The 27,824-nt window shown below is 44.1% G+C and overlaps 2 protein-coding genes across 2 annotated transcripts; both read right to left on the bottom strand.

Annotated features, from left to right (window-relative positions):
* Positions 1-16,902: 16,902 nt before the first annotated feature.
* On the bottom strand, positions 16,903-19,414 carry LOC307069596 (melanoma-associated antigen B5-like; the record flags this gene model as incomplete). Its single annotated transcript, XM_079727980.1, is given in 4 exon segments — positions 16,903-16,958; positions 16,961-17,252; positions 17,256-17,950; positions 19,360-19,414. Coding segments are annotated over 4 exon segments (1,098 nt in total).
* A 2,824-nt stretch (positions 19,415-22,238) lies between these two features.
* Positions 22,239-23,282, bottom strand: LOC307069595 (melanoma-associated antigen B4-like; the record flags this gene model as incomplete). Its single annotated transcript, XM_079727979.1, has 1 exon — positions 22,239-23,282. One exon carries the CDS (start codon positions 23,280-23,282, stop codon positions 22,239-22,241), a length of 1,044 nt encoding a protein of 347 aa, XP_079584105.1.
* Positions 23,283-27,824: the final 4,542 nt, after the last annotated feature.

The following is a 27,824-nucleotide window of genomic DNA, read 5'->3' as shown; positions in this document are numbered from 1 at the left end:
AAATTAAATTGTCTCTAGGGCTGTGTTCCTTTCTGGAGACTTTAGCTGAGAATCCATGTCTTTGCCTTTTCTAGCTTCTAGCGGCTGCCCATGTTCCTTGGCTCATGGTCTCTTCCTCAATTTTCAAAGCCAATAGTGGCTGGTTGAGTCCTCACATCATACGTTCATGTCCTTGCATCATTATATCTCCTTCCCTGACTCTGACTTCTTTTCCTTCTTCCACTTCTAAGGACCCTCGTGATTACATTGGGCCCACCCAGATTATTCACAGTAATTTCCTTATATTAAAGTCAGCCAGTTAGAAAACTTTATTCCATCTGCAAGCTTAATTTTCTTTTGCTGTATAACCTAACATATTCACTGCTTCTGGGGCTTAGGGCTTGAACACCTTGTTTTGGGAGGGGAGTGGTGTTTTCTTTTTTTTTTTTTACATTTTGCAAAAGATTTTTTAATTTTTTATTTATTTATTTATTTATTTTTACATCTTTATTGGAGTATAATTGCTTAACAATGGTGTGTTAGTTTCTGCTTTATAACAAAATTAATCAGTTATACATATACATATGTCTCCATATCCTCTCTCTCTTGCATCCTCCTCCCACCCTCCCTATCCTACCCCTCCAGGTGGTCACAAACCACCGAGCTGATCTCCCTGTGCTATGCGGCTGCTTCCCACTAGCTATCTACCTTATGTTTGGTAGTGTATATATGTCCATGCCTCTCTTTCGCTTCGTCACAGCTTACCCATCCCCCTCCCGATATCCTCAAGTCCATTCTCTAGTAGGTCTCTGTCTTTATTCCTGTCTTACCCCTATGTTCTTCATGACATATTTTTTTTCTTAAATTCCATATATATGTGTCAGCATACAGTATTTGTCTTTCTCTTTCTGACTTACTTCACTCTGTATGACAGACTCTAGGTCCATCCACCTCATTACAAATAGCTCAATTTCGTTTCTTTTTATGGCTGAGTCATATTCCATTGTATATATGTGCCACATCTTCTTTATCCATTCATCCAATGATAGACACTTAGGTTGTTTCCATCTCCGGGCTATTGTAAATAGGGCTGCTATGAACATTTTGGTACATGACTCTTTTTGAATTATGGTTTTCTCAGGGTATATGCCCAGTAGTGGGATTGCTGGGTCATATGGTAGTTCTATTTGTAGTTTTTTAAGGAACCTCCATACTGTTCTCCATAGTGGCTGTACCAATTCACATTCCCACCAGCAGTGCAAGAGTGTTCCCTTTTTTCCACACCCTCTCCAGCATTTATTGTTTCTAGATTTTTTGATGATGGCCATTCTGACTGGTGTGAGATGATATCTCATTGTAGTTTTGATTTGCATTTCTCTAATGATTAAAGATGTTGAGCATCCTTTCATGTGTTTGTTGGCAGTCTGTATATCTTCTGTGGAGAAATGTCTATTTAGGTCTTCTGCCCATTTTTCGATTGGGTTGTTTGTTTTTTTGTTATTGAGCTGCATGAGCTGCTTATAAATTTTGGAGATTAATCCTTTGTCAATTGATTCATTTGCAAATATTTTCTCCCATTCTGAGGGTTGTCTTTTGGTCTTGTTTATGGTTTCCTTTGCTGTGCAAAAGCTTTTAAGTTTCATTAGGTCCCATGTGTTTATTTTTGTCTTTATTTTCATGTCTCTAGGAGGTGAGTCCAAAAGGGTCTTGCTGTGATTTATGTCATAGAGTGTCCTGCCTATGTGTTCCTCTAAGAGTTTGATAGTTTCTGGCCTTACATTTAGGTCTTTAATCCATTTTGAGCTTATTTTTGTGTATGGTGTTAGGGAGTGATCTGATCTCATACTTTTACATGTCCCTGTCCAGTTTTCCCAGCACCACTTATTGAAGAGGCTGTCCTTTCTCCACTGTACATTCATGCCTCCTTTATCAAAGATAAGGTGACCATATGTGCATGGGTTTATCTCTGAGCTTTCTATCCTGTTCCACTAATCTATCTTTCTGTTTTTGTGCCAGTACCATTCTGTACTGTATGACTGTAGCTTTGTAGTATAGTCTGAAGTCAGGGAGCCTGATTCCTCCAGCTCCGTTTATCGTTCTCAAGATTGCTTTGGCTATTTGGGGTCTTTTGTGTTTCCATACAAATTGTGAAATTTTTTTTCTAGCCCTGTGAAAAATGCCAGTGGTAGTTTGATAGGGATTGCATTGAATCTGTAGATTGCTTTGGGTAGTAGAGTCATTTTCACACTGTTGATTCTTCCAATCCAGGAACATGGTATATCTCTCCATCTATTTGTATCATCTTTAATTTCTTTCATCAGTGTCTTATAATTTTCTGCATACAGGTCTTTTGTCTCCTTAGGTAGATTTATTCCTAGATATTTTATTCTTTTTGTTGCAATGGTAAATGGGAGTGTTTTCTTGATTTCACTTTCAGATTTTTCATCATTAGTATATAGGAATGCCAGAGATTTCTGTGCATTAATTTTGTATCCTGCTACTTTACCAAATTCATTGATTAGCTCTAGTAGTTTTCTGGTAGCATCTTTAGGATTCTCTATGTATAGTATCATGTCATCTGCAAACAGTGACAGCTTTACTTCTTCTTTTCCAATTTGGATTCCTTTTATTTCCTTTTCTCCTCTGATTGCTGTGGCTAAAACTTCCAAAACTACGTTGAATAAGAGTGGTGAGAGTGGGCAACCTTGTCTTGTTCCTGATCTTAGTGGAAATGGTTTCAGTTTTTCACCATTGAGGATGATGTTGGCTGTGGGTTTGTCATATATGGCCTTTATTATGTTGAGGAAAGTTCCCTCTATGCCTACTTTCTGCAGGGTTTTTATCATAAATGGGTGTTGAATTTTGTCGAAAGCTTTCTCTGCATCTATTGAGATGATCATATGGTTTTTCTCCTTCAATTTGTTAATATGGTGTATCACATTGATTGATTTGCGTATATTGAAGAATCCTTGCATTCCTGGAATAAACCCCACTTGATCATGGTGTATGATCCTTTTAATGTGCTGTTGGATTCTGTTTGCTAGTATTTTGTTGAGGATTTTTGCATCTATGTTTATCAGTGATATTGGCCTGTAGTTTTCTTTCTTTGTGACATCCTTGCCTGGTTTTGGTATCAAGGTGATGGTGGCCTCGTAGAATGAGTTTGGGAGTGTTCCTCCCTCTGCTATATTTTGGAAGAGTTTGAGAAGGATAGGTGTTAACTCTTCTCTAAATGTTTGATAGAATTCACCTCTGAAGCCATCTTGTCCTGGGCTTTTGTTTGTTGGAAGATTTTTAATCACAGTTTCAATTTCAGTGCTTGTGATTGGTCTATTCATATTTTCTATTTCTTCCTGATTCAGTCTTGGCAGGTTGTGCATTTCTAAGAATTTGTCCATTTCTTCCAGGTTGTCCATTTTATTGGCATAGAGTTGCTTGTAGTAATCTCTCATGATCTTTTGTATTTCTGCAGTGTCAGTTGTTACTTCTCCTTTTTCATTTCTAATTCTGTTGATTTGAGTCTTCTCCCTTTTTTTCTTGATCAGTCTGGCTAATGGTTTATCAATTTTGTTTATCTTCTCAAAGAACCAGCTTTTAGTTTTATTGATCTTTGCTATCGTTACCTTCATTTCTTTTTCATTTATTTCTGATCTGATCTTTATGATTTCTTTCCTCCTGCTAACTTTGGGGGTTTTTTGTTCTTCTTTCTCTAATTGCTTTAGGTGCAGGGTCAGGTTGTTTACTCGAGATGTTTCCTGTTTCTTAAGGTGGGATTGTATTGCTATAAACTTGCCCCTTAGAACTGCTTTTGCTGCGTCCCATAGGTTTTGGGTCGTCGTGTCTCTATTGTCATTTGTTTCTAGGCATTTTTTAATTTCCTCTTTGATTTCTTCCGTGATCACTTCGTTATTAAGTAGTGTATTGTTTAGCCTCCATGTGTTTGTATTTTTTACAGATCTTTTCCTGTAATTGATGTCTAGTCTCATAGCATTGTGGTCGGAAAAGATACTTGATACAATTTTAATTTTCTTAAATTTACCAAGGCTTGATTTGTGACCCAAGATATGATCTATCCTGGAGAATGTTCCATGAGCACTTGAGAAGAATGTGTATTCTGTTGTTTTTGGATGAAATGTCCTATAAATATCAATTAAGTCCATCTTGTTTAATGTATCATTGAAAGCTTGTGTTTCCTTATTTATTTTCATTTTGGATGATCTGTCCATGGGTGAAAGTGGGGTGTTGAAGTCCCCTACTATGAGTGTGTTACTGTCGATTTCCCCTTTTATGGCTGTTAGTATTTCCCTTATGTATTGAGGTGCTCCTATGTTGGGTGCATAAATATTTACAATTGTTATATCTTCTTCTTGGATCGATCCCTTGATCATTATGTGGTGTCCTTCTTTGTCTCTTCTAATAGTCTTTATTTTTTTTTTTTTAATTTTTTTTTTTTTTTTTTTTTTTAGTGTTTATTTTTACTTGTTGACAGTTTGCTTTATCTATTTATTTATTTTTGGCTGTGTTGGGTCTTCGTTTCTGTGCGAGGGCTTTCTCTAGTTGTGGAGAGCGGGGGCCACTCTTCATCGCGGTGCGCGGGCCTCTCACTATCGCGGCCTCTCTTGTTGCGGAGCACAGGCTCCAGACGCGCAGGCTCAGTAATTTTGGCTCACGGGCCCAGTTGCTCCGCGGCATGTGGGATCTTCCCAGACCGGGGCACGAACCCTTGTCCCCTGCATCGGCAGGCAGACTCTCAACCGCTGCGCCACCAGGGAAGCCCCATAGTCTTTATTTTAAAGTCTATTTTGTCTGATATGAGAATTGCTACTCCAGCTTTCTTTTGGTTTCCATTTGCATGGAATATCTTTTTCCATCCCCTTACTTTCAATCTGTATGTGTCTCTAGGTCTGAAGTGGGTCTCTTGTAGACAGCATATATATGGGTCTTGTTTTTGTATCCATTCAGCCAATCTGTGTCTTTTGGTGGGAGCATTTAGTCCATTTACATTTAAGGTAATTATCGATATGTATGTTCCTATTCCCATTTTCTTAATTGTTTTGGGTTTGTTATTGTAGGTATTTTCCTTCTGTTGTATTTCTTGCCTAGAGAAGTTCCTTTAGCATTTGTTGTAAAGCTGGTTTGGTGGTGCTGAACTCTCTCAGCTTTTGCTTGTCTGTAAAGGTTTTAATTTCTCCATCAAATCTGAATGAGATCCTTGCTGGGTAGAGTAATCTTGGTTGCAGGTTTTTCTCCTTCATCACTTTAAATATGTCCTGCCACTCCCTTCTGGCTTGTAGAGTTTCTGCTGAAAGATCAGCTGTTAACCTGATGGGGATTCCCTTGTGTGTTATTTGTTGTTTTTCCCTTGCTGCTTTTAATATGTTTTCTTTGTGTTTAATTTTTGACAGTTTGATTAATATGTGTCTTGGCATATTTCTCCTTGGATTTATTCTGTATGGGACTCTCTGTGCCTCCTGGACTTGATTAACTATTTCCTTTCCCATGTTAGGGACATTTTCAACTATAATCTCTTCAAATATTTTCTCAGTCCCTTTCTTTTTCTCTTCTTCTTCTGGAACCGCTATAATTTGAATGTTGGTGCATTTAATGTTGTCCCAGAGCTCTCTGAGACTGTCCTCAGTTATTTTCATTCTTTTTCTTTATTCTGCTCTGCAGCAGTTATTTCCACTATTTTATCTTCCATGTCACTTATCCGTTCTTCTGCCTCAGTTATTCTGCTCTTGATCCCATCTAGAGTATTTTTAATTTCATTTATTGTGTTTCTAATCATTGCTTGATTCATCTTTAGTTCTTCTAGGTCCTTGTTAACTGTTTCTTGCATTTTGTCTATTCTGTTTCCAAGATTTTGGATCATCTTTACTATCATTATTCTGAATGCGTTTTCAGGTAGACTGCCTATTTCCTCTTCATTTGTTAGGTCTGGTGGGTTTTTATCTTGCTCCTTCACCTGCTGTGTGTTTTTCTGTCTTCTCATTTTGCTTATCTTACTGTGTTTGGGCTCTCCTTTTTGCAGGCTGCAGGTTCGTAGTTCCCATTGTTTTTGGTGACTGTCCCCAGTGGCTAAGGTTGTTTCAGTGGGTTGTGTAGGCTTCCTGTTGGAGGGGACGGGTGCCTGTGTTCTGGTGGATGAGGCTGGATCTTGTCTTTCTGTTGGACAGGTCCACGTCTGGTGGTGTGTTTTGGGGTTTCTGTGGCCTTATTATATTTTTAGGCAGCCTCTCTGCTAATGGGTGGGGTTGTGTTCCTGTCTTGCTAGTTCCTTGGCATAGGGTGTCCAGCACTGTAGCTCGCTGGTCGTTGAGTGAAGCTGGGTGCTGGTGTTGAGATGGAGATCTCTGGGAGATTTTCATTGTTTGATATTATGTGGAGCTGGGAGGTCTCTTGTGGACCAGTGTCCTGAAGTTGGCTCTCCCACCTCAGAGGCACAGCACTGAGTCCTGGCTGCAGCACCAAGAGCCTTTCATCCAGCCGGCTCAGAATATAAGGGAGAAAAAGTAGAAAGAAAGAGTTAGTAGAAGTAGAAAGAAAGAAAGAAAGAGAGAGAAGGAGGAGGGAGGGAGGAAGGGAGGGAGGAAGGAGGGAAGGTAGGAAAAAGAGAGAAGATAAAGTAAAATATAATAAAGTATGATAAAATGTAATAGTGTTATTAAAATAAAATAATTATTAAAAAAATTTTTTTAAACAAAAAAAAAACGGACGGATAGAACCCTGGGACAAATGGTGGAAGCAGAGCTATACAGACAAAATCTCACACAGAAGCATACACATACCCATTCACAAAAAGAGGAAAAGGGGAAAAAATCATAAATCTTGCTCTCACAGTCCACCTCCTCAATTTGGGATGATTCGTTGTCTATTCATGTATTCCACAGATGCAGGGTACATCAAGTTGATTGTGGAGCTTTAATCAGCTGCTTCTGAGACTGCTGGGAGAGATTTCCCTTTCTCTTCTTTATTCTCACAGCTCCCAGGTCTCAGCTTTGGCTTTGGTTCCGCCTCTGCATGTAGGTCGCCGGAGGGCGTCTGTTCTTCGCTCAGACAGGACGGGGTTAAAGGAGCAGCTGCTTCGGGGACTCTGGCTCACTCAGGCGGGGAGGGGGGGGAAGGGAGGGGCACGGAGTGCAGGGCGAGCGTACGGCGGCAGACGCCAGCGTGACGTTGCACCAGCCCGAGGCGTGCCGTGCGCTCTCCCGGAGAAGCCGTCCGTGAATCCCGGGACCCCGGCAGTGGCGGGCTCCACAGGCTCCCCGGAAAGGGGGCGTGGACAATGACCTGTGCTCGCACACAGGCGTCTTGGCGGCGGCGGCGGCAGCAGCAGCAGCAGCAGCAGCAGCAGCCCAGCGTCCCACGCCCGTTTCTGGGTTCCGCGCTTTTAGCCGCGGCTCGCGCCCGTCTCTGGAACTCCTTTAAGCAGCGCTCTTAATCCCCTCTCCTCGCGCACCAGGAAAGAGAGAGAGAAGAAGTCTCTTGCCTCTTTGGCAGGTCCAGACTTTTTCCCGGACTCCCTCCCGGCCAGCCGTGGTGCACTAACCCCTTCAGGCTGTGTTCACGCCGCCAACCCCAGTCCTCTCCCTGCGCTCCGACCGAAGCCCGAGCCTCAGCTCCCAGCCCCACCTGCCCCGGCGGGTGAGCAGACAAGCCTCTCGGGCTGGTGAGTGCCGGTCGGCGCCGATCCTCTGCGCGGGAATGTCTCCGCTTTGCCCTCCGCTCCCCTGTTGCTGTGCTCTCCTCCGCGGCTCCGAAGCTTCCCCCGTCCGCCACCCTCAGTCTCCGCCCGCGAAGGGGCTCCTAGTGTGTGGAAACCTTTCCTCCTTCACAGCTCCCTCCCACTGGTGCAGGTCCCGTCCCTATTCTTTTGTCTCCGTTTATTCTTTTTTCTTTTGCCCTACCCAGGTCCGTGGGGAGTTTCTTGCCTTTTGGGAGGTCTGAGGTCTTCTGCCAGCGTTCAGTAGGTGTTCTGTAGGAGTTGTTCCACGTGTAGATGAATTTCTGGTATATCTGTGGGGAGGAAGGTGATCTCCGCGTCTTACTCTTCCGCCATCTTCCCCCAGGGCTCACCACATCCATTTTTATTTTTGTTTCTTCCCCACCAAAGTCTAGCCCTCTCTTAGAATTTGCCAGATTATACTCAAGATAACCTAACTAAAATGTTCTTTTAGTGCATTGGGATCTGGCTCTACCAGTTCAATGCAGAAAGTGTCAACAGAGTGGCTCCTGTGCATCTCACCCATTGGGGCTCAAGGCAGGCTGCCCCAAAATGTGCCACAAAGGCATATTGATTACCTTGTATTACGGTTACTGAAGAAATGGCCAACGCAGGAGGGACAGTCTGACCCTCCTTTATGTCTCTCTGAAAGCAGGAAATCTCTCATGTGAAAGATGCACAGAGAAGCCTGTATAAACAAACCTTGTTACTTCTTTAATTTACTACCCCAAGCCCAAATTCTGTTTAGATTCTTCACTAATTGAGCACTCAAAATGCAAGTTTATCTGTGCTGTCCATTCCTCAAAACTTTATTGTTTCTTCGTCTAAAAATATAAAAGCTGCCCTTTTTTTGGCCACTTCTTAGGTCCCATTTCTCAGAAACCTCCATGTGCATGAATTACAATTTGTTTCTTTTTCTCCTGTTAATCTGTCTTGTGTCAATTTTGTTATTAGTCCAACCACAAGAACTCAAGAGGTGTAGAGGGGTAAATTTCCCCCTCCCTGACAGTTGGCAAGCCAGGCAGGAGGCTTCCCATCCTGAGGCTGCTGCAGCTGAGAGATCCTGGGACATGTGATAAAGGCCGCAGAAGGTAAGACTTCTTACCATGTCAGCCTCCCAGATTGCTGCCTTCAAGGTGTGATGGAAGGGAAAGTAGTGAGAGTCCCTTTTTTTCTCTCTAAATTTAGGTTAGCAGGAGAAAATATTTGTGTAGCTAGTTCCTCAGACTTAGGGAAACTTTAGGATTCTATTCTTCTCAAACACGGTCACTGTTTTACTTTGTCTCTGTCTGTTGTGTCATTTATCATAAGGAGAAAACCATAGGGCAGTACGGTAGGCATAGACCCTATAAGCCTGCTGTTCAAGCCAGCCTCACAGATTGTTAACAGCTGTCACCAGACCCGCGTCTATTTAGACAAACTTTGCTGTGGTTCCTCTATGTAAAAACGAGATGAGGTTTTACCTTCCGTCTTCTTTTGTGTCTTGAGAGCCTGGCTTTTTGTCCAGTGAGAATATTCTCTCTGGTCTGTCATCCAGAAGGTGCATTTACTGGGGTGTATCTGGTGGCTAGTTGAATAGACTGGGGTTCCAAGTCATGAAGTTACCAGCACTCTCATTGTCTGGTTGTGCCAGCTCTCAGAGGAGTTTGTCATAAGGGGTCCTGGCCCATAAGGGGCATTTGTCATCTCAACTTTTATTGCTTGTTAGTACTGGAAAAGCCCCATTCCAGTAGTGCCTGCCTGGTGCCATAAATTAATGGGTTTATGGCTGGAGTGCCCTTCATTTTTGTGGGACACTAGAGAGATTGTTTTCACTATACCATTTGTACCACCTGTAGCAACAAAGGGCTTTTACTTTTTTAGACTAACTCTGGGAATGAACTTTCTGGATCTTGTGAGGGCTAAATAATCTCTTGTGATATGTCTCTTGCATTTTTGGTGAAGCAGTAAAAAAAAAATGCTTATTGGTTTGAGTTGATGTTTGAAATTAATATAAGATCCTACTTGCCAATGGCCAGATGATGGATCCTTTAAATTGGCTGTATTCACATATGAACCGGTTTGCAAGGCAAAAAGAGAGACATAGACATAGGGAACAAATGTATGGACACCAAGGGGGGAAATTGGGGTGGAATGAATTGGGAGATTGGAATTGACATATATACACTACTATGTATAAAATAGATAACTAATGAGAACCTGCTGTATAGCACAGGGAACTCCACTGTACAGTAGAAAGTAACACAACATTGTAAAACAACTATACCCCAATAAAAAACAAGAAAAATAAATAAATAAATAAATTGCCTGTATTTAAAAGGAAAAAAATTTGTGAGAGCTCTCACCATAAACATCTCTCATATTGGTACTTATGGGAGGATCCAATTGAAAGGAAAAAAATTATAATGAATATTAAGAAATTCCTTATTATGATGAAAGAAATTAAAATTAAAACAAAAGTCCAACATAAATTCCGCTCTTAAAAATCACCCTGTTTCCTCAGTAGTTTTCCAGGACCTCCTACAAATAATCCGGGAACAGATGAGCTGGAGTCCAATATTCAGTGGCTAATAGAAACAACGGTCTTTGTCTTGTAAATCTATACAAAATCAGACATACAATTCTAGCAGCAAGTCAAAGCGCACCTAACTTTACCCGTCCCAAGGCCTCACCCTCATCCCTCTTAAAATGCTTGTAGATATTATAAACCATCAGGATATTAGAGTAAAATTGTCCTTTAGTTAAGAAAAAAATTAATAGTGATTACTCAAAGACTTATGATAATAGACAAATATACTCCAAAACTCCCTAGGACAAAACTTACATTTCCTTCCCTGCCCCTTAAAGTTATGAGTCTGGATTAGCTCAGTCTGTAGAACTTAAAAGAAGAAGAAAAAAAAGGAAAGGGACCTCTTCAAACACAAACTGCTAAAAGACTCTCTTGCCTGAACAGTCTCCTTAAAATCGCTTGTTAGGGGCAAATACAGATCTTAAAACTCTCTCCACAAATAAAAAAAGACTTTAACCATCTGAATGAGTACACTTAATGAATTCTAACTGTTATTTATAAACTAGTGAGTTTTGTATTGTACCTGATTCGTGACTAAAGTTTTAAAATGAAAACTATGAGATCTCTGGTTTTGTCTGTCTATATGTCTCCTTTAAAAATATGGTCTCTTTCTGCCTCCAGATTATGTTGCCCAAATCGTTATTTGTAAAAGAGCTCTATTTAATTGGCTTAAACAAACTAGTACTTATATAAAAATTGTTAAAAATATAACAAAAACTAACCCAAATGTTTTTCAAGTTCACATGATCTAGAATAATCTTTAGTAAATATTGTAAAAGCTAATTTTAAGCTTGTTGATTTAATTAATACGGGTATCTCTTCAGAGTTAGCATAAAATATAATGCAGAAAAACAACTTTTTGTTCTACTGGGTTTACTAGCTATGTCTCTGTTGCAACGTTTGTCTGAAAACACACAAAACAGACAAAAGACCTTAGGATAATGACTAAATGCTTTAATGATTCATGAAATTTTCATGAGTAATCTAAGTATGATTATTCAAGAACAAAAGAATTAAATAGGTGTAAGTGAGATAAGAGTGCTTAGGTGAACTTTTTAACGATGATTGTTTTGTCGTATGGCTACCTAAATAGTTTCCTAAATCTCTTTGGTAATTTACACTCTTAGAGTTTTGCTAAGTTAAATTAAATGATGGGAATTCATTGAATGTCTAGTCATTTCCAAATAAGATGAAATACTAAAACATTAACTGCTGAACAAGTCTAAGTTTGCATATTTTTTACCTCTTACTACAGAGACTAAGTATGTTTGGGTTTATTAATAAATGTACCTTATGCTTTATTGAAAGATTATTCTATAAAGTAACATATATTCCTAGAAATTATAAAATGTATTTTTAAGTTTGCCAAGCCACAAAATGTTAATACAGTTCAGAATTGTTTACTTCTTTATTTTCACTAAAAAATTAAGATTTCAAAGGATTAAGAATTCTAATTAATATATTGGTTAAAGCTACCAGATACAGCAATAGAAATAGGATGTGTTTTGGGGTAAGAAAAGTTATAGGGTATGGAGATGTTTTTGTTACGGAAAAAGAAAGTGATTTTCCGTAAGGCTGGCTATTTCTAAATGGGAAAGAAAACAAGGCACAAACTAAAATGGACATAGAAAATCGTAAGTTTTGTGAAAAAAGGAATCTTTGGAAAGGAATTTTATGTGTGGTCAGGACTAAATAAGATTGGCATCAATTTAATTAAGTATCAAAAGTAAACTGGTACAAAATTGGAATTTGGTTTTATCTCTGTTAAAAGGACAAAGGTTTTTTTTTTTGTTGTTTTTTTTTTTTCTATTGGTCTGCTCTTGATAAGAAGAGATTATGAAAGGTTTTTCTTTACCTTGAAGGAATCTGACCAAAAAATATATATAGTGTCTTGTCTTATCTTTATCGGGTCTTTGATTGCTTAAGTAAACCTAGTCCTCTGGGTGTTAAAAGAGTGAAATTTTGCTCAGAACCATATAACCTTCTATGTTTGCCTATGAAGTCTTTAATTGTTACTTTGGTTACATGGATAAATAAGCATTGTTTCACAGTGACCTATTTGACTAAGTGTTTTAAAGCCTCTTTGATATTTTTGACAAGATTCCCCCAAATCAAATTCTATATGAAGTCTTTTTGACTTAGAACTAACTTTGAGATATGAGTTATTTCAGAGCGCCCCTGAAATATCTCAAAGATTTGTTCTCTCTCCTTATAAAAAGAGAGATATTAAACTAATTAGGAGTATTTTTTATGTTAAATTACATGGGAAGCATTGTCAAATAAGAAGTAACGTTAAGCCTTTTTTATGTTGTGTCTGTATAGATATGTATTATAAGTGTTCCAGAAATTATGTGAAATTACTGGAAGTCTTATATGTCCTGGCATAAAATGTTGTCTGTCACCAAAATTGAAGCTCACACGAAAAGGACTAAACCCAAGTGTCACGGAAACACTGAAGCTGACTTTTATGCACAGGCAGCAACAAAAAAAGAATCTGTAAAGATTGTGGCACGTGTGGATGAAGTCCATTTTGCTTCTGCCAAAAAATTGACCCTTAATTGCCAGACTTTTGCCATCCTGATGTCCGTTTAACATAGCACCAGTCTGCCCCTGAATTGGAGAAATTAAATGGGTAAACAATAGCTATAATATAAATAGCTGGGACTATGAGAAACCCAAGATGGCCCCTTGGTTCCTCCCAGCTTTCTGGCAACCCCCCCCCCCATTTAAGATAACTCAAATTATAAATAGACATGAGTAGGAAGATTTCTATAAAATTGTGCAAAAAGTTTACCAGCAATGTCTGACCTGGCAGGTCCATAACCCTGGGAAGAAGAAAAAAAAAAAAAAAAAAAAGATTTTTGTCCCCAGAGGCCTGAAGACCTCCTTTCGCTGGACCCTTTGAACACCTGCAACTGGACTTCATTTATTTGCCACTTAGTATGAGTCATCAAAACATTCTTGTTATTGTATGTATATTTCCTGGATGGGTTGAAGCCTTCCCTTGCTGCAAATCTGATTCCCTCACAGTGGCAGATAAACTGTTTAGAAAATGTGTTCTCCACTTGGGGTATACCTTTTATAATATCCAGTGATCAAGGCACAGATTTCCCTGGGCAAATCATACAAGCCTTAACAAAAACCTTGCAAACTTCTTGAAATTATCACTGTCCGTATCACCCACAATCTTCAGGGAAGATCGATAGAACTAATGGAAGAACTGGACTCAAGCAGAACAAGAATTAACATGGGACCGAATGAATTGATGAATATGATTATAATTTTCATGATTTTTTTGTCTGAAATATTACTGATTTTTAAAAATCTTTCATTTTCCAGATATAAGGAAATTTTTTAATACTTAACAGCAATTTGATAAATTATACCTTTGTAAATAGAATTTAAACATTTATCTTTTTGTCCCTACCTGATCACTGCAGAATTCAGAAAGTCTCAGTGAGTATTCTTATTTTCTTGGCAAAATAGTTATATGCATAATTGAATAAGAATCTGTTCTTATAGCAGGACACAATTGGAAACATTGGTTATATTACCAAGACTTTGATTGGAATGTCATATTTGACAGAGATCCATGTAGACTCAGATATGACCAGATAGCTTGAAGGAGCTAAGGTCGACTTTATAAAGCCATAAAGCCCCTTGAAAAAACAGCCTAGGACCTTGCTGACAGGGTTCCCAGCAGCTTCCCAGCAGCCTTACCAGGTGAGTAAGGAAGGCCACTTCCTGGCAGGCACAGGAGCCTCGGCATATTTGGGGGACTTCAGGAAGAGAGGAATTCACCCAAATCTCTAGGTATAAAAGGAACTCTGACGACAAGTCTTCGGTGTGGCTTCCTGGCCTTGAGAAGCTATTAAAATTTCACTCTGGAGACTCCTTATGAAAATTTCCAGCAGAGCAGATTTAAAAGAGCCTATATGGGGCCTCCCTGGTGGCGCAGTGGTTGAGAGTCCGCCTGCCGATGCAGGGGATACGGGTTCGTGCCCCGGTCTGGGAGGATCCCATATGCCGCGGAGCGGCTGGGCCCGTGAGCCATGGCTGCTGAGCCTGCGCATCCGGAGCCTGTGCTCCGCAACGGGAGAGGCCACAACAGTGAGAGGCCCGCATACCACAAAAAAAAAAAAAAAAAAAAAAAAAAAAAGAGCCTATATGGCCAATTGCTATTCTTGCTGGACTTAACATAAATAATCAGGCCAAGTCTATTGAATCTAGGCTTATTTTGCAAACAAATTAGTCTTAATTTTGCTTTCTTTGGTAGAGATGAGGGAGATTTTAGAGAGAAAACTTGTTTCAATAGAAACTATACTACGCACTTGTGGCTATTAGATTCTAGTGCTATTCCTTTTCCTTGAAGTTTTTTCATTTACCTGTAAACTGGACTGGATCCTGGATTTTTCTGGTTTCCTCCGCTGTCTGGCTGCAGCTCTCTAACATTTCCTGTTTTCTCTCACTCTTTTGCTGTATCTGAGGCGAGAAGGTGAGCTCTATGTCCTCCTCCTCTGCCAACTTGACCTGCTCCCCCCGCCCATCCTTTTGACTTGAATCACTGAGAACTAAAACTGTTCTCTTCCTGAGGCCCTGCACACTGAAGCGAGACGACTTGATATAAACCTCAGAGAAATTGCCACAACAGCTCATATTTAAACAGTCTTCATGCCAGTTGCTGTATGAGCCACTCAGAAAGTTAACCTGAACACCCAGTGACATCATCAGAGACATTTCAAACTGCAGTAGATGCTTCGAACCTGACACCTACAAATCTTCTTGACTGACTGCCCCCTGGGCTCAGAAACTGGTTTATAACCAGCTCCAATCATTAACCTTTGTTTTTCTTTTGTTTCCATAGAAATGCCTCTTATTAAATACCTGACATTGCTTGCACCATAGACCTAGCTTTGGGAGCCCATCTGCATCACTGCCTCCTGAAATGAGACACAACAATTTAACTGAACTGAACTGTTCTCAGAACTAAGAAACTGGTTCAATGAAATGGAGGACTCTACTAACCCATTCTCCGTCTCCACAGTGACCAGTTCAGCTCTTAATATGTGAAACTTCCAGGGAAGTTTCAGAGGAGCGAACTGTTGAGGCTTAGGGCAGGCTGCCCCCAAATATACCACCGTGGCATATTGATTATTTTGAATTAAAGTTATTTAAGAAACAGCCAGTGCAGGAGGGGCACTCCGACCCTCCTTTCCGTCTCCCTGAAAGCAGGAAATAAATCTCTCATGTGAAAGATGCACTCCCTGCAGCTGGAGGTAGAAGGATACCCTTATAGCCAGAAATAGGGAATTCAGGCAGAGAAGCCTGTATAAACAAACCTTGTTACTTCTTTAATTCACTACCCCAAGCCCAAACTCTGTTTAGATTCCTTACTAATTGAAGGAATTACCCAAAATGTAAGTTTATGTGTCCTGTCCATTCCTCACAAGTTTATTGTTTCTTGTCTAAAAAGTATAAAAGCTGCCTGCTTTGGCTACTTCTTAAGTCCCATTTCTATGACAGCTCTGTGCACATGAATTACAGTTTCTTTCTTTTTCTCCTGTTAATCTGTCTTGTGTCAACTTTATTAGTCTAACCACAAGAACTCAAAGGGGTAGTGGGGGAATTTCCTCCTCCCTGACATACCTCAAGGCAGTTAACCCTTACTTCTCAGAAACTCCCTGGAGACAATGTGCATAGAATACCTGTCTGTGCACTGTATTCTCCTGCATTGAGATAAGAGCAAAGACACCTTAGATTTCTGTCTGTTAGGGGCTGAATTGTGTCCCCCCCAAAATTCATGTTGAAGGCATAAACCCCAGTACCTCAGAATGCGCCTGTAGTTGGAGATAAGGTCTTTAAATAGAGCTCGTTAAGTTACAATGAGGCCATTAGGGTGGGCCATAACCCAATCTGACTGGTGTCTTTATAAGAAGAGATTAGGACACAAAAGGAGAGACCAGGGATATATGCACACAAAGGGACAGCCAAGTGAAGAGGGTGGCCATCTGCCAGCTGAGGAGAGAGGCCTCAGAGGAAACCAAGCCTCATCTTGGACTTCCAGCCTCCAGAACCGTGAGAAAATAAATTTCGGTTGTTTAAGCCACCCATTCTGTGGTATTTTGTTGTGGAAGCCCTAACAAATCAATACACTGACCCAGGTAGAGATTTCTTTCTGGATTATCCTTTTACTTTCCCCTAAGTCATAGAGGGCATCTCAACATCTTGTATGACTGCCGCTCCTTGCTTCTAAAGTTGTATGGGCATAGGCTGGGTCTTTATCTTAGCATTGCCAGTACTAGCACAGAGCCTTTTAAAGAGCAGATGCTCAACTGACGTTTGGGAAATAAAAAAGAAAGTGAGTAAGAGGTCTAACTTGTTAAGATTTAATATCTCCTACCTTCTTTAATAAGTTAAGCATACTGAGGTATAAATCATTTAATTTTACAAAACAGAAGACTGAAAGGATTAAGAAAACTCTAGGTTTATCACGTTTTCTTTTAAATTATTTTTTATTTTTTCATTCCATTATGCCAACAATTTTATTGTGGGATTCTTTCCCATTTCAACAAAAATCCCTATTGTGATGTCAAATTTTCTTATCTGGATGATTTTTAAAAAGTCTCAGACTTCAGTAAGGGTGGGAGAAGCTGCTGGACGTGGCCATGAAACATGCCTGGAAGTGACAGTATTTCCAGGCCTGGCTGCAATCTTGGCTCGATCTCTCTCTTCCTCATCTTGAAAAGCTTCTTCATATCGTGATGAGGAGGCACTGGGAACCATATTGCTGACCTTCGCCAAAAATTCCACGATTTTCATTCTGCTGGTTTCAGCATGGGCTTTTGGGCCCCACAGGAACTCATAGCGCGGAGGATCACTGTTGGGCACCTGGCGGTACTCCAGGTACTTCAGCCTCACTAAATCTTTGGTGATGAGCTTGCTGGGCTCCCTATAGATGAAGTGCTTCTTCCCAGCATCTACTCACATCATATTCAGGAATTTCCAGATGTCTTCCTCAGTGGCACAGTTGCCCTTCATGAAGATCACACCCAAGACTGTCATCAAGAGACCGGTCTTAGGTAACCCCCTAGCAGCACGCACCCTCCCATCGTTGGGGAGTTTCAGCTTGCTGACAAGGTCATATGAGTGGATGGTTGAGTCAACTTCGTTCAAGTCTACCGCAGAGACAGCCTCAGTGCGTTCAGAGGCTTTCTTGAGAATCTCAGCAAATCGGTCTTGGTACTTTTGGTTGACAGTCTTCAGCATGTCTTCCTTCATAATGGGCTGCTTCATTTTATATTTGTACAGAAGGAACTTCTCCAACAAATCCATCTGACTAGTTAGAGTATCAATGTATGTGCTCTCAGTAGAAGGTGAGACATCAGAGGAACGTGGATGTCCCTCATCTTGACTGTTATCATCTTCATCAGACCTTGTGTCAAAAGTACTTGAAGAAGTGATGGTAGTAGCTGGGGCTTTTGAAGACCCCTGAGAAGTGCTGTTTGACCCAGTAGCTGATGAACTCTGGGGATTATCTTCCAAAACAGGAGAAGAGGAGGAGGGGGGTTCTTCTCTTACTGCAGTGGCCTGAACTCTCCTGTGACTCTGGGAATCATCTTGGGCCTGGTGGCGTTTCTCACTGGTGCGGAGCTTACTCTTCTGACCCCGAGGCAGGATGACTGTGCTCAGGGACAATGGTCAGGAGTGTGAGTAGAAGAGCAGGGGATAAGGGTCCACTGGATGAGGAAGGTTGAGAGAGAGTGCAGCTTCAGCAGGGAACTACCACCTTGGTTATAAGGTGGGCTACATTTGTAGTTTCCCTTGAGGGCACTGCTCTAAAAACCCATAGGGCTCCTGTTCTCCTAATCAGCCTGTCACTTGGGAAACCTGTTGAAGGAAATTAGAGTGATCTTTAGGCTGCATCCTGCCACCCCTGCCTCAGGCGTGCTGGGGCGACAGCAGGGGCTGGTGGTCTTCTACACTGAGGAGTCTGTTATGTCACATTCAAGACCGTCATTCAACTGGTGGCAGGTCATGGGACTCATTCTCTCTGCTGTTCTGAGGTTGACATCACAAACCTCCCTGGGATCTATGAGAAAGAAATGAAGGGGGTCCTCAGCTTATCAGCCCTGTCCAGGTGCCCCCAGTACTGACTGCTCAGTGGGGAGTTTTCTGTCCTGGCCTCTGGAGTCCTCAGTCCTCATTAAGGGTCCTTAATTTGGCTACACATAGGGCCTGATATCCCCACCCCTTTCACTGAATGGTGGCTACACCTTCAAACTAAGGATTTCACCTCCCATAGACCTGATATAAATAAGTGTTGGTGGAGCTTCAGCTTGATAGCCCTGCCCTGGATCCTCAAGGGCTGTAAGAAGGAGCAGGGCTGGATTCCTTATCACTTCTATTTGGTGATAGATGATCCCTCAGTCCTTGCTTTGACCTCTGTCATGGCCTGGAATTCCACCCTCCCTTACCCTTAGGCCTGCCCCTTATAGTAAGGCCAGCACCACCCTGAGACCCCTAGGAGAAAGTGAGATTCTCCTCATCTGACCATACCTGTCCTTGGTCTTCTGAGGCTGAGGGTAAGGAATGAATTCTATGGTTATGGGGTATGTGGTTCCCTTAGTCCTCAGGGTATTCACCTGGTCTCTGGAAAAACCTGGAAGTCATCCCACTGCTGGCCCTAGGCCATACCCCTTAGACCGTGTCCCTCACCCCCTTGTGACACCATAGGAGGAAATATGTCACATCATGTCAACAAAGCCCAGGTATCCCAGGGCTACGAGGAAGGGCATGGTTCTGTGGGGTTCTCTCACAGTCTAAAGGCAGAGGTTTCCTGAAGTCCTCACTCGGGGTTCTCACCTTGGCTCCTGGCAGGGCTTGGGACTCCTTCCTTTGTTTACCTAAGGACCCTCTCCTCAGACTAAGGTCCTCACTCCCTGAGGTGCCAGAGAGGCAAAGTCTGGGAATGCCACGTGAGGCTACTCCTACCTGTGCCCTTCCAGGGTTGACATCAGGATTCAGGCTCCTTGGGGCTCTCTCTGTTCAGGGTAGGGGTGTGCCCTCAGTCCTCATTCAGGTTCCTCACCTTGACTTCTGAAGGGCCCCAAGTTTCCTCTTTCTTTCAACTTAAAGTCACCCATTTAGACCAGAGCTCTTATGTTCCTCTAAACCCTGAAAATAAGTGAGGGGATGCTCAGCCTGGCAGCCCTGCCTTGGCCTTCTAAGTCTGAGAGCAGACACAGGCCAGTCTCTCTGTGACTTCAGTTATTATGTGGTTTTTGTCTCCTCAGTCCTCATTCATCAGTCTTCACCTCGACTCCTCTCTCTTCTATGAAAGGCTTCTTGGGAAATGCCACATCCTTGCACACTCTTCACTGATCTCCCTACAACAACTCTTGCAGAGAATAGGTTGAGCCCCAGGAGTGCTGTGAGATGGGAAGCTGCAGCCAAGCAATGGCCCCAGCACAGGTGTTGTGCTCTCAGAGGAAACACACCGATCTCTTCCTTCTCTTCACTGGCCAGATATAGCCTTATATAACCTCAATTCTAATAGATTTACTTTCTACAGGGAAAGGGCTGAATTAAATGATTGTGTGAGCCCCTGATCTTTTGAGGTTTACTGACATTTCCTTCATAGATAGTCATATTGTCACCAAATGCTATCTCTTTCTTTCCTTATTTGTACCTCACTTTTATTTTCATATTTTTATTACTTATTCCTGGAGCTTTTTATTCCAAAACCATGTTTGGGGTATGAAGTCCTGCTTTTTAACACCTGAAATACATTTTGGACTAGTGAGCAGAAAAATGAAGTGACCCAAGGTCGGCCTCAGCCTGGGAGGAGTGGCACAGTGTGGGCTCTAGAGGGATTCAGAGCCAGGGTCCAGTCCAGCTCCTGTCACTTACCAGCCTTGAATTTGAGAATATTCCAACTTCTTTATCTGCAAAATGAGTCTGAAAAAGTCTACAGTGTAGAACCACAGGCATGCATATGTATGTAAACCACCTGGCAGTTTGAGAGAAAGTTTGGTACTTTCAATGAATGGCAATTATTACTAAGATGATTTTGACCCCAAATGATAACAAAGTTCCTTCACAGAATTTTATTTCCAGCCTACATTAGAGAATATGCAACTCCAAACAATATAGAAATCCACATCAGCCAAAATGCCAAGCGAGTAAAACTAAGTAGTATTTCCCTATTAGAGCATTTGTTTTAATATTGGCATGGGGTCATCTTCTCCAGATGGATGCAACTAGGAGTTCATTTGTCTCAAGGACCAACAACTTCCCTCCCAGGTGCCTTTTCATCCAAACCACCCCTCATTTCATTCATACCATTGCCACTAAAATTTGAGCCCTCCCTTAGAGTTGGCCAAATTACACCCAAAATAACCTAATTAAAATGCCCTTTGAACGGAGCGAGCTCTGGCAATCCCATCCCACAAAAAGAGAGACAGTCCAGTGGCTTCTTGGCATCTCATTTCAATGAGTATCACCTTTATTTCTCAGAAACTCTCTGGACAGCTCATGCCTAAAACACCTAGTTTGAGTGTTCACTTGCCCTGGGGCAAGCGCATAGGACCCCTTCCATTCCCTAGGTGGGGATTCTCTCTGGTTTTTCCACATCCCAAAGTTAACTGTGAAGATATGTTTTCCATTCCAGGTTTAGTCTATCAACTCTGAGAAACACCATCTGAGTGGCCCTTTCCATCACTCCCACAGCTTCATCTAGCCCACCATGCATCCTGAATGATAATTACTTCCTGCCGAGGGACTAGAAGTTTCCCAAGACCCAACGCGGCCTTCATCAGGTAACTTACACTTCCTTGCTCTCATTTGGAACCTCCTCTTCCACACCCTCACTTAAAAAAAAAAAAGTTCATTTGTTTATTTCTTAGAGCGTATCTCACCATCTTCCTTACATGATAGCTGATGCTAGACTCTCAAAATTCTATGGGCAGGGCCTCCCTGGTGGCGCAGTGGTTGAGAGTCCGCCTGCCGATGCAGGGGATGCGGGTTCGTGCCCCGGTCTGGGAGGATCCCATATGCCGCGGAGCGGCTGGGCCCGTGAGCCGTGGCCGCTGAGCCTGCGCGTCCGGAGCCTGTGCTCCGCAACGGGAGAGGCCACAGCAGTGAGAGGCCCGCGTACCGCAAAAAAAAAAAAAAAAAAAAAAAAAAAAAAAAAAAAATTCTATGGGCAGTGGCTTGGTCTTCATTTTCTTACCAACCATAGTAGTATTGGAGAGGCTTCCAAAGAGAAGATGGTCAATTAATTTGAGAGAAAAAAGAAGGAATGACCAAGAAGTCTTATTTACCATGATTTAATTTTCAAACAGTTTGAATAACCTAAGCAAAGCTAGGTATATATTCTTTAATTTTACAAGCAAAGAGAAAGAGAAGAAGGCAAACAAAGAATTAACCAGCTTTTACTTTTGTATCACCATTTTGAGATCCCAAATATTTTCTTGTGGGATTCTTTCTCATTTCCATGAAAAATCCTATTCCAATGCCATGTTACCTTGTTCTGTAGCAAAAGGAAAATAGTGAAGGCTTTTCAGGTTTTTTTACAAATAGCAAACTCTTAATCTTAAAACTGAACATCAATAAACATGACATCCATGACATTAATACACTTTGATTCTGAAGCAAAATAAACCTTCAATGCAGTCATAACATTTGAAAAGATACTAAACATCTCTATCATAAATCTATCTATCTAGCATCTCTCTACCTACTTATCTACCTATCATCTGTCTATCTTTAACTAGGTATTCTTCATATGGAAAAAAGAAAAAAAGATATATATTTTATTAAAACTAACTGCACCTAAGCTACCATACTACTTAAAACTGTAAGAACATAATATGTTTTGTTCCCTCAACCAATACTATTCTGCACTATTTAGGAGCTTGACTGCTCTCTTCCAAAACAAAGTGAGCAATCTGCCCACGGCCGCCCTCCCTACACGTGGGAGGAGCTGCGGGCCTTGGCCCTGGAACGTGCTCTGCGCTCAGCAACAGCTAAAGCCCTGGCCGCGGCTCTCACTCTTGCTCTCTCTTCCTCATCTTTCAGAGCCTCCTCATAGAGATCTGGGAAGGCCCTGGGGACGGTATCATTGATCTTGGCCATAAACTCCAGCACTTTCATCTTGCTGGTTTCAGCGCAGGCTCTCGGGCCCCACAGGAACTCATAGCGCGGGGGATCGCTGTGGCGCACCTGGTGGTACATCAGATACTTCTGCTGCACGAGATCTTTGATGAGCCTCTTGGGCTCCCCAAAGATCAAGTGGCTCCTCCCAGCATACAAACCCAACGCATTGAGGAATTCCCAGAGCTCCTCCTCGGTGGCCCAGTTGCCATTCGCGAAGATCTTGCTCAGGACAGTCAGCAGGAAACAGGCCGTGCGCAGCCCCAACACACCACTCGGATTTCCCTCGGTGGGGAGGCCCAGCTGGCTGATGAGGGCGTAGGAGTGACTGCTGGGGTCGACTTCCTTCAGCTCGAGGCCAAAGACCAGCTCCATGTACTCAGCAGCTCTCCTGAGGATCTCAGGGAAGTGCTTCTTGTACTTCCTGTTGACACTATTCAGCAGTGTAGCCTTCGGGATGGGCTCCTTCGTCTTGTACTTCTCCAACAGGAACTGCACCAACTTGCAGACCTCCCTGGTCAGAGGATCGGTGTAAGTGCTGTGACCGGAAGGTGCTGCCTGGGCGGTACTTGCACTTTTCTCATCTTGGCTCTGGGCACCCTCTTCAGATCCTGGGCATGAAACCCCTGCAGCACGAGAGCTCGTGGCTGGGGCTCCCTGAGGCTCCTGGCGAGTGCCAGCAACAGAGGAGCTCGGGGAAGTACCCCGAGAAACAGAAGCGGGGGAGGAGGGCGACTCTTCTATCTCTGCCACCGCCGCCGCCTCAGTGGCCTGGACACCCTTGAGCCTCTGAGTCTCCCCCCGGGCCTGGCGGCGTTTCTGCCAGGCACGGCGCTTCCTCTTCTGGCCCCGAGGCATGATGACACAGGTCAGGGCCAGCAGGCGGGAGTGTGGGCAGGAAGGCAGGCAACGAGGGCACCTGCGGGAGGGACAAGGAGATGCTGTGAGCACCTTCAGCGGGGAGAGTCCTCCCTGGCTTTAACCAAGGCCGCCTCTGCAGGGTCCTTGAGGGCACTGCCCGAGGGCCCACAGGGCTCCTGTTCTCCTGCTCAGCCTGTCCCCTGAGAGCCCTGTGGAGGACGGTCGGGTGAGCCTTGGGGCACAGCCAGCCAGCCCTGCCTGGGCGGTACGGGGGTGACAGCGGGGGCTGGCAGGGGAGGTAGGTCCCCGCGGTTCCCATTCAGAGTCAGGATGACAGTTGTTGGCAAGACTCCCCCACCCCCCCCACCCCATGCCCTCTGCTGCTCTGAAGTTGACACCACCATCTTCCGTGACACCCAGGAGGAGGAAAGGAGGGAGCGTTCAGCCCACCACCGAAGGGTCCTGGGACCCTCCCTTCTGCTGCCTCGTGGCTGCCCCTTCAGAACAAAGCTCTAACCTCCCTTGGACCTGGCAGAGGAAATTACGGGCAGTCTCGGCCTGACAGTCCTTTCTTGGGAGTTTAAGCGTTGACAGGAGGGGACAGGCCATGTTCTCTCTGGTCCCTTCTCTTCGGGGTGGGTGACTCCCTTAGTCCTCACTCGGGGTCCTCCCTGGACGGCCGGTGCAGCCTGGAGCTCCTCTCTTGCCCCGAGGGCCATCTGCTCGCACCAGCGCCGGCACCTCCCTGAGTCTCACTAGGAGGCAGTGAGGGTGACCAGGCGGCCGCACGAGGCAGAGTTTTACCAAGCCTGCAGCGTGCGGCAGACAGGTCGAGGCCCTGTGGCTGGCGGCCCCACTGGCCCTCACTCAGGGGCTTGGGCTGACTCTTGGCAGTGCTTAGGGACGCGCCTTCTGCTGGCCTGCACCTCCCCTCTCAGACAGCAGCCCTCCCTAATCCGCGTGTGGCCAGAAGGAAGCGGCTGACAACAGGGGAGGGGTCCTGAGGTGCCCTTGCGACGGGGAGGACGGTCCTCACCCTGACTCCTCCCGTGCCCTGGAAATCCTCCCTCTGCTGACCTGCGGCCAGCCCCTCAGAACAAGGCCCCCTCCTCCCTGGGTCTCCCACGTCCGTACGTCCGTCCGCGTTCGCACTGAGGGAGCCCCTCAGTCTTTAGACCTGCCCGGAGGCTCCCAGGCCGACGTCAGGGGCGGGGTCTGCGTGGCCGCCATTTTGGGGTGTGGAGCCCCTCGGTCCCCACAGGGGTCCCGTCCTTCACTCCACAGGGCCTGGGACGCTCCCTCAACTGAGGTGAGCCAGGGTCCACCAGCCTCAGAGCGAGGCCTTCCTTGCCCGAGACCCCGCAGGGGAAGCGGATGGACTTTGGGCCTAACGGCCAGGCCCGAGCCTCTCGGGCTGAGAGCAGGGGTGGGCGGGGCCTGTGTGGCCGCCTCTTTTCGGAGGGAAAGGGGATTGGGGGTGTCGGGGGCGTCCCCGCACTTCTAACTGGGGTTACCTCACACTTTGACACCTGAAGAGACGTGGGAGTCCTCCTACGGCTCACCCTCGCCGGACGGCAGCTCTCAACAATGGCGTCGCCCCCACCGCGTGTGTAGGAGGACGTCACATCCGGTCATGCGCATCTGGGCTCCTGGAGTACAGCATGGGGGGGCTGGGGGCGGGGCGGGGCGGGGCGGGGCGGGGCGGGGCGGGGCGGGGCGGGGCGGGGCGGGGCGGGGCGGGGCGGGGGTCGGAGGGTGGTTCCAGGGGAGCTTCCCGGAGGCCTGGCACGAGGGCCTTTCCTTGACTCTTGGCAGGTCCTGGGACTTTTCCCTCTGCTGAGCTGAGTCAGCAGGTGTCACACCTTGGCTCTCATTTCTGTTGGCACCCCCCAGCCGGAAGTATCTGGGGGCCTGAGCCTCACAGCCATGCCTGGGTCCCCCGAGACTGACAGTGAGGGCTCTTTGGGGCCCCCTCTTCTATGGTGGATGGTGCTCTCAATCCTCCCTCAGTGTCTTCTCTTGACTCCCTGTAGGTGCTGGGCTACCTCCCATCTGCTGACCTGAGGCCAAGGCCTCACATCAAAGACATCAACTCCCTGAGACTGCTGGTGTGAAGTGCAGGCACATCTCATCTGGACACTTCTGCCTGGAGCCTCCCAGAGATGGCTGCTGCAGGTAAGATGAGCTGAGGGGAAAGGAGGCGAGACTCTCTTCTGTGGTTTGGAGCCCGTCAGGTCTCACTCAGGGTCCTCACGTTGACTGCTGGCAGGGCCTGCGATTCCTTCCTTCTCTGGTATGAATCCATCCCTGTCCCCAACCATGCCCCACAGAATCCCAGAGGAGTTAGTGAAGGGGCGCCTTAGCCTGACAGTTCTCACTGTGGTCTCTCTTTGTTGACATCAGGGGCATTGCCCAGAAGTTCAGAAATGAATTTCTGTCCTTTTGTACAAGTACTGTGTTACTTGCTTTTCTCTTTGAGTCCGTGTGTGATAGTCTATTAAGATGATCATTTAAAAAGGCCGGTTGCCATCCACTAACAAAGTTTCAGATGGTTTTTTCACAGCCTGTGGACCATACTGCCACAACCAGCCCAATCTTTGGTGTCCCATGCTCCTGGCATGCGGGCTCTGAAATGCTGCCTCAGGTTCCTTCAGTGAAGCAGTAGAGATTCATGGTCCCAGAGCACAGTGGAAGAATCAAGGGCTCAAGTTTAAAGGCTTTTCTCTAATCAATCCTGTCATCTGCCTCTCTTGCAGGCTACAGAGCTGTCTCGAATTCAGGGCATCCCCCTACCTGCCCACACTCAGGTTCTAGTTCAGTGGAGACTTATTGTCCCTCAGGGATTATTTAGTTTTGTGTTTTTGCTGTTGTTAATGTTTTTTCTTTATTCCTTCTGTAATGTTCTATAATGTTTCCATGGTTGATTTTGGGTACAGGAAAGAGTAGCCCATGTTTGATTGTCATCAGCTGTTATGGATAAGGTACTAAATCTGTAAATGAATTAAACAAAATCGATATTCTTACAATAGCTGTGCCTCACGAGTACACATAACATACTATTCTGGTTGAGACTTCTTTTTCCTACGTCAATCAGGAAATTCTTATTGTTGCCTGCATGTAGGTTATATACTTTTTTTTTTTTTTTTTTTTGCTGTACGTGGGCCTCTTACTGTTGTGGCCTCTCCCGTCACAGAGCACAGGCTCTGGACGTGCAGGCTCAGCGGCCATGGCTCACGGGCCCAGCCGCTCCGCGGCATGTGGGATCTTCCAGGACCGGGGCACGGACCCGTGTCCCCTGCATTGGCAGGCGGACTCTCAACCGCTGCGCCACCAGGGAAGCCCTATATACGTTTTTGTATGGTTTCTTTCTAGGTATGTTTTTTATATTGTTGCTTTTGTCTATGTTGTTTTTCCTTTTTTCTTTTTTTTTGATTTCTTTTAACATCTTTATTGGAGTATAATTGCTTTACAATGCTGTGTTAGTTTCTGCTTTATAACAAAGTGAATCAGTTATACATATACATATGTCCCCATATCTCTTCCCTTTGCATCTCCCTCCCTCCCACCCTCCCTATGCCACCACTCTATGTGGTCACAAAGCACCGAGCTGATCTCCCCGTGCTTTGCGGCTGCTTCCCACTAGCTATCTATTTTACGTTTGGTAGTGTATATATGTCCATGCCTCTCTCTCGCTTTGTCACAGCTTACCCTTCCCACTCCCCATATCCCCAAGTCCATTCTCTAGTAGGTCTGTGTCTTTATTCCCGTCTTACCCCTAGATTCTTCATGACATTTTTTTCCCTCAAATTCCATATATATGTGTTAGCATACGGTATTTGTCTTTCTCTTTCTGACTTACTTCACTCTGTATGACAGACTCTAGGTCTATCCACCTCATTACAAATAGCTCAATTTCGTTTCTTTTTATGGCTGAGTAATATTCCATTGTATACATGTGCCACATCTTCTTTATCCATTCATCCGATGATGGACACTTAGGTTGTTTCCATCTCCAGGCTATTGTAAATAGAGCTGCAGTGAACATTGTGGTACATGACTCTTTTTGAATTATGGTTTTCTCAGGGTATATGCCCAGTAGTGGGATTGCTGGGTCGTATGGTTGTTCTATTTGTAGTTTTTTAAGGAACCTCCATACTGTTCTCCATAGTGGCTGTATCAGTTTACATTCCCACTAACAGTGCAAGAGTGTTCCCTTTTCTCCACATCCTTTCCAGCATTTATTGTTTGTAGATATTTTGATGATGGCCATTCTAACAGATGTGAGGTGATACCTCGTAGATTTGATTTGCATTTCTCTAATGATTAGTGATTTTGAGCATCCTTTCACATGCTTGTTGTCGATGTGTATATCTTCCTTGGAGAAATGTCTATGTAGGTTGTCTGCCCATTTTTGGATTGGGTTGTTTGTTTTTTTGATATTCACCTGCATGAGCTGCTTCTATATTTTGGAGATTTATCCTTGGTCAGTTGCTTCATTTGCAAATACTTTCTTCCATTCTGAGGGTTGTCCTTTCGTCT

Source organism: Hyperoodon ampullatus (assembly GCF_949752795.1).
Source record: "Hyperoodon ampullatus genome assembly, chromosome: X".
Lineage (NCBI taxonomy): Eukaryota > Metazoa > Chordata > Mammalia > Artiodactyla > Ziphiidae > Hyperoodon > Hyperoodon ampullatus.
The sequence above is the reverse complement of the archived record's forward strand: the minus strand, read 5'-3'. Positions and strand labels throughout refer to the sequence as shown.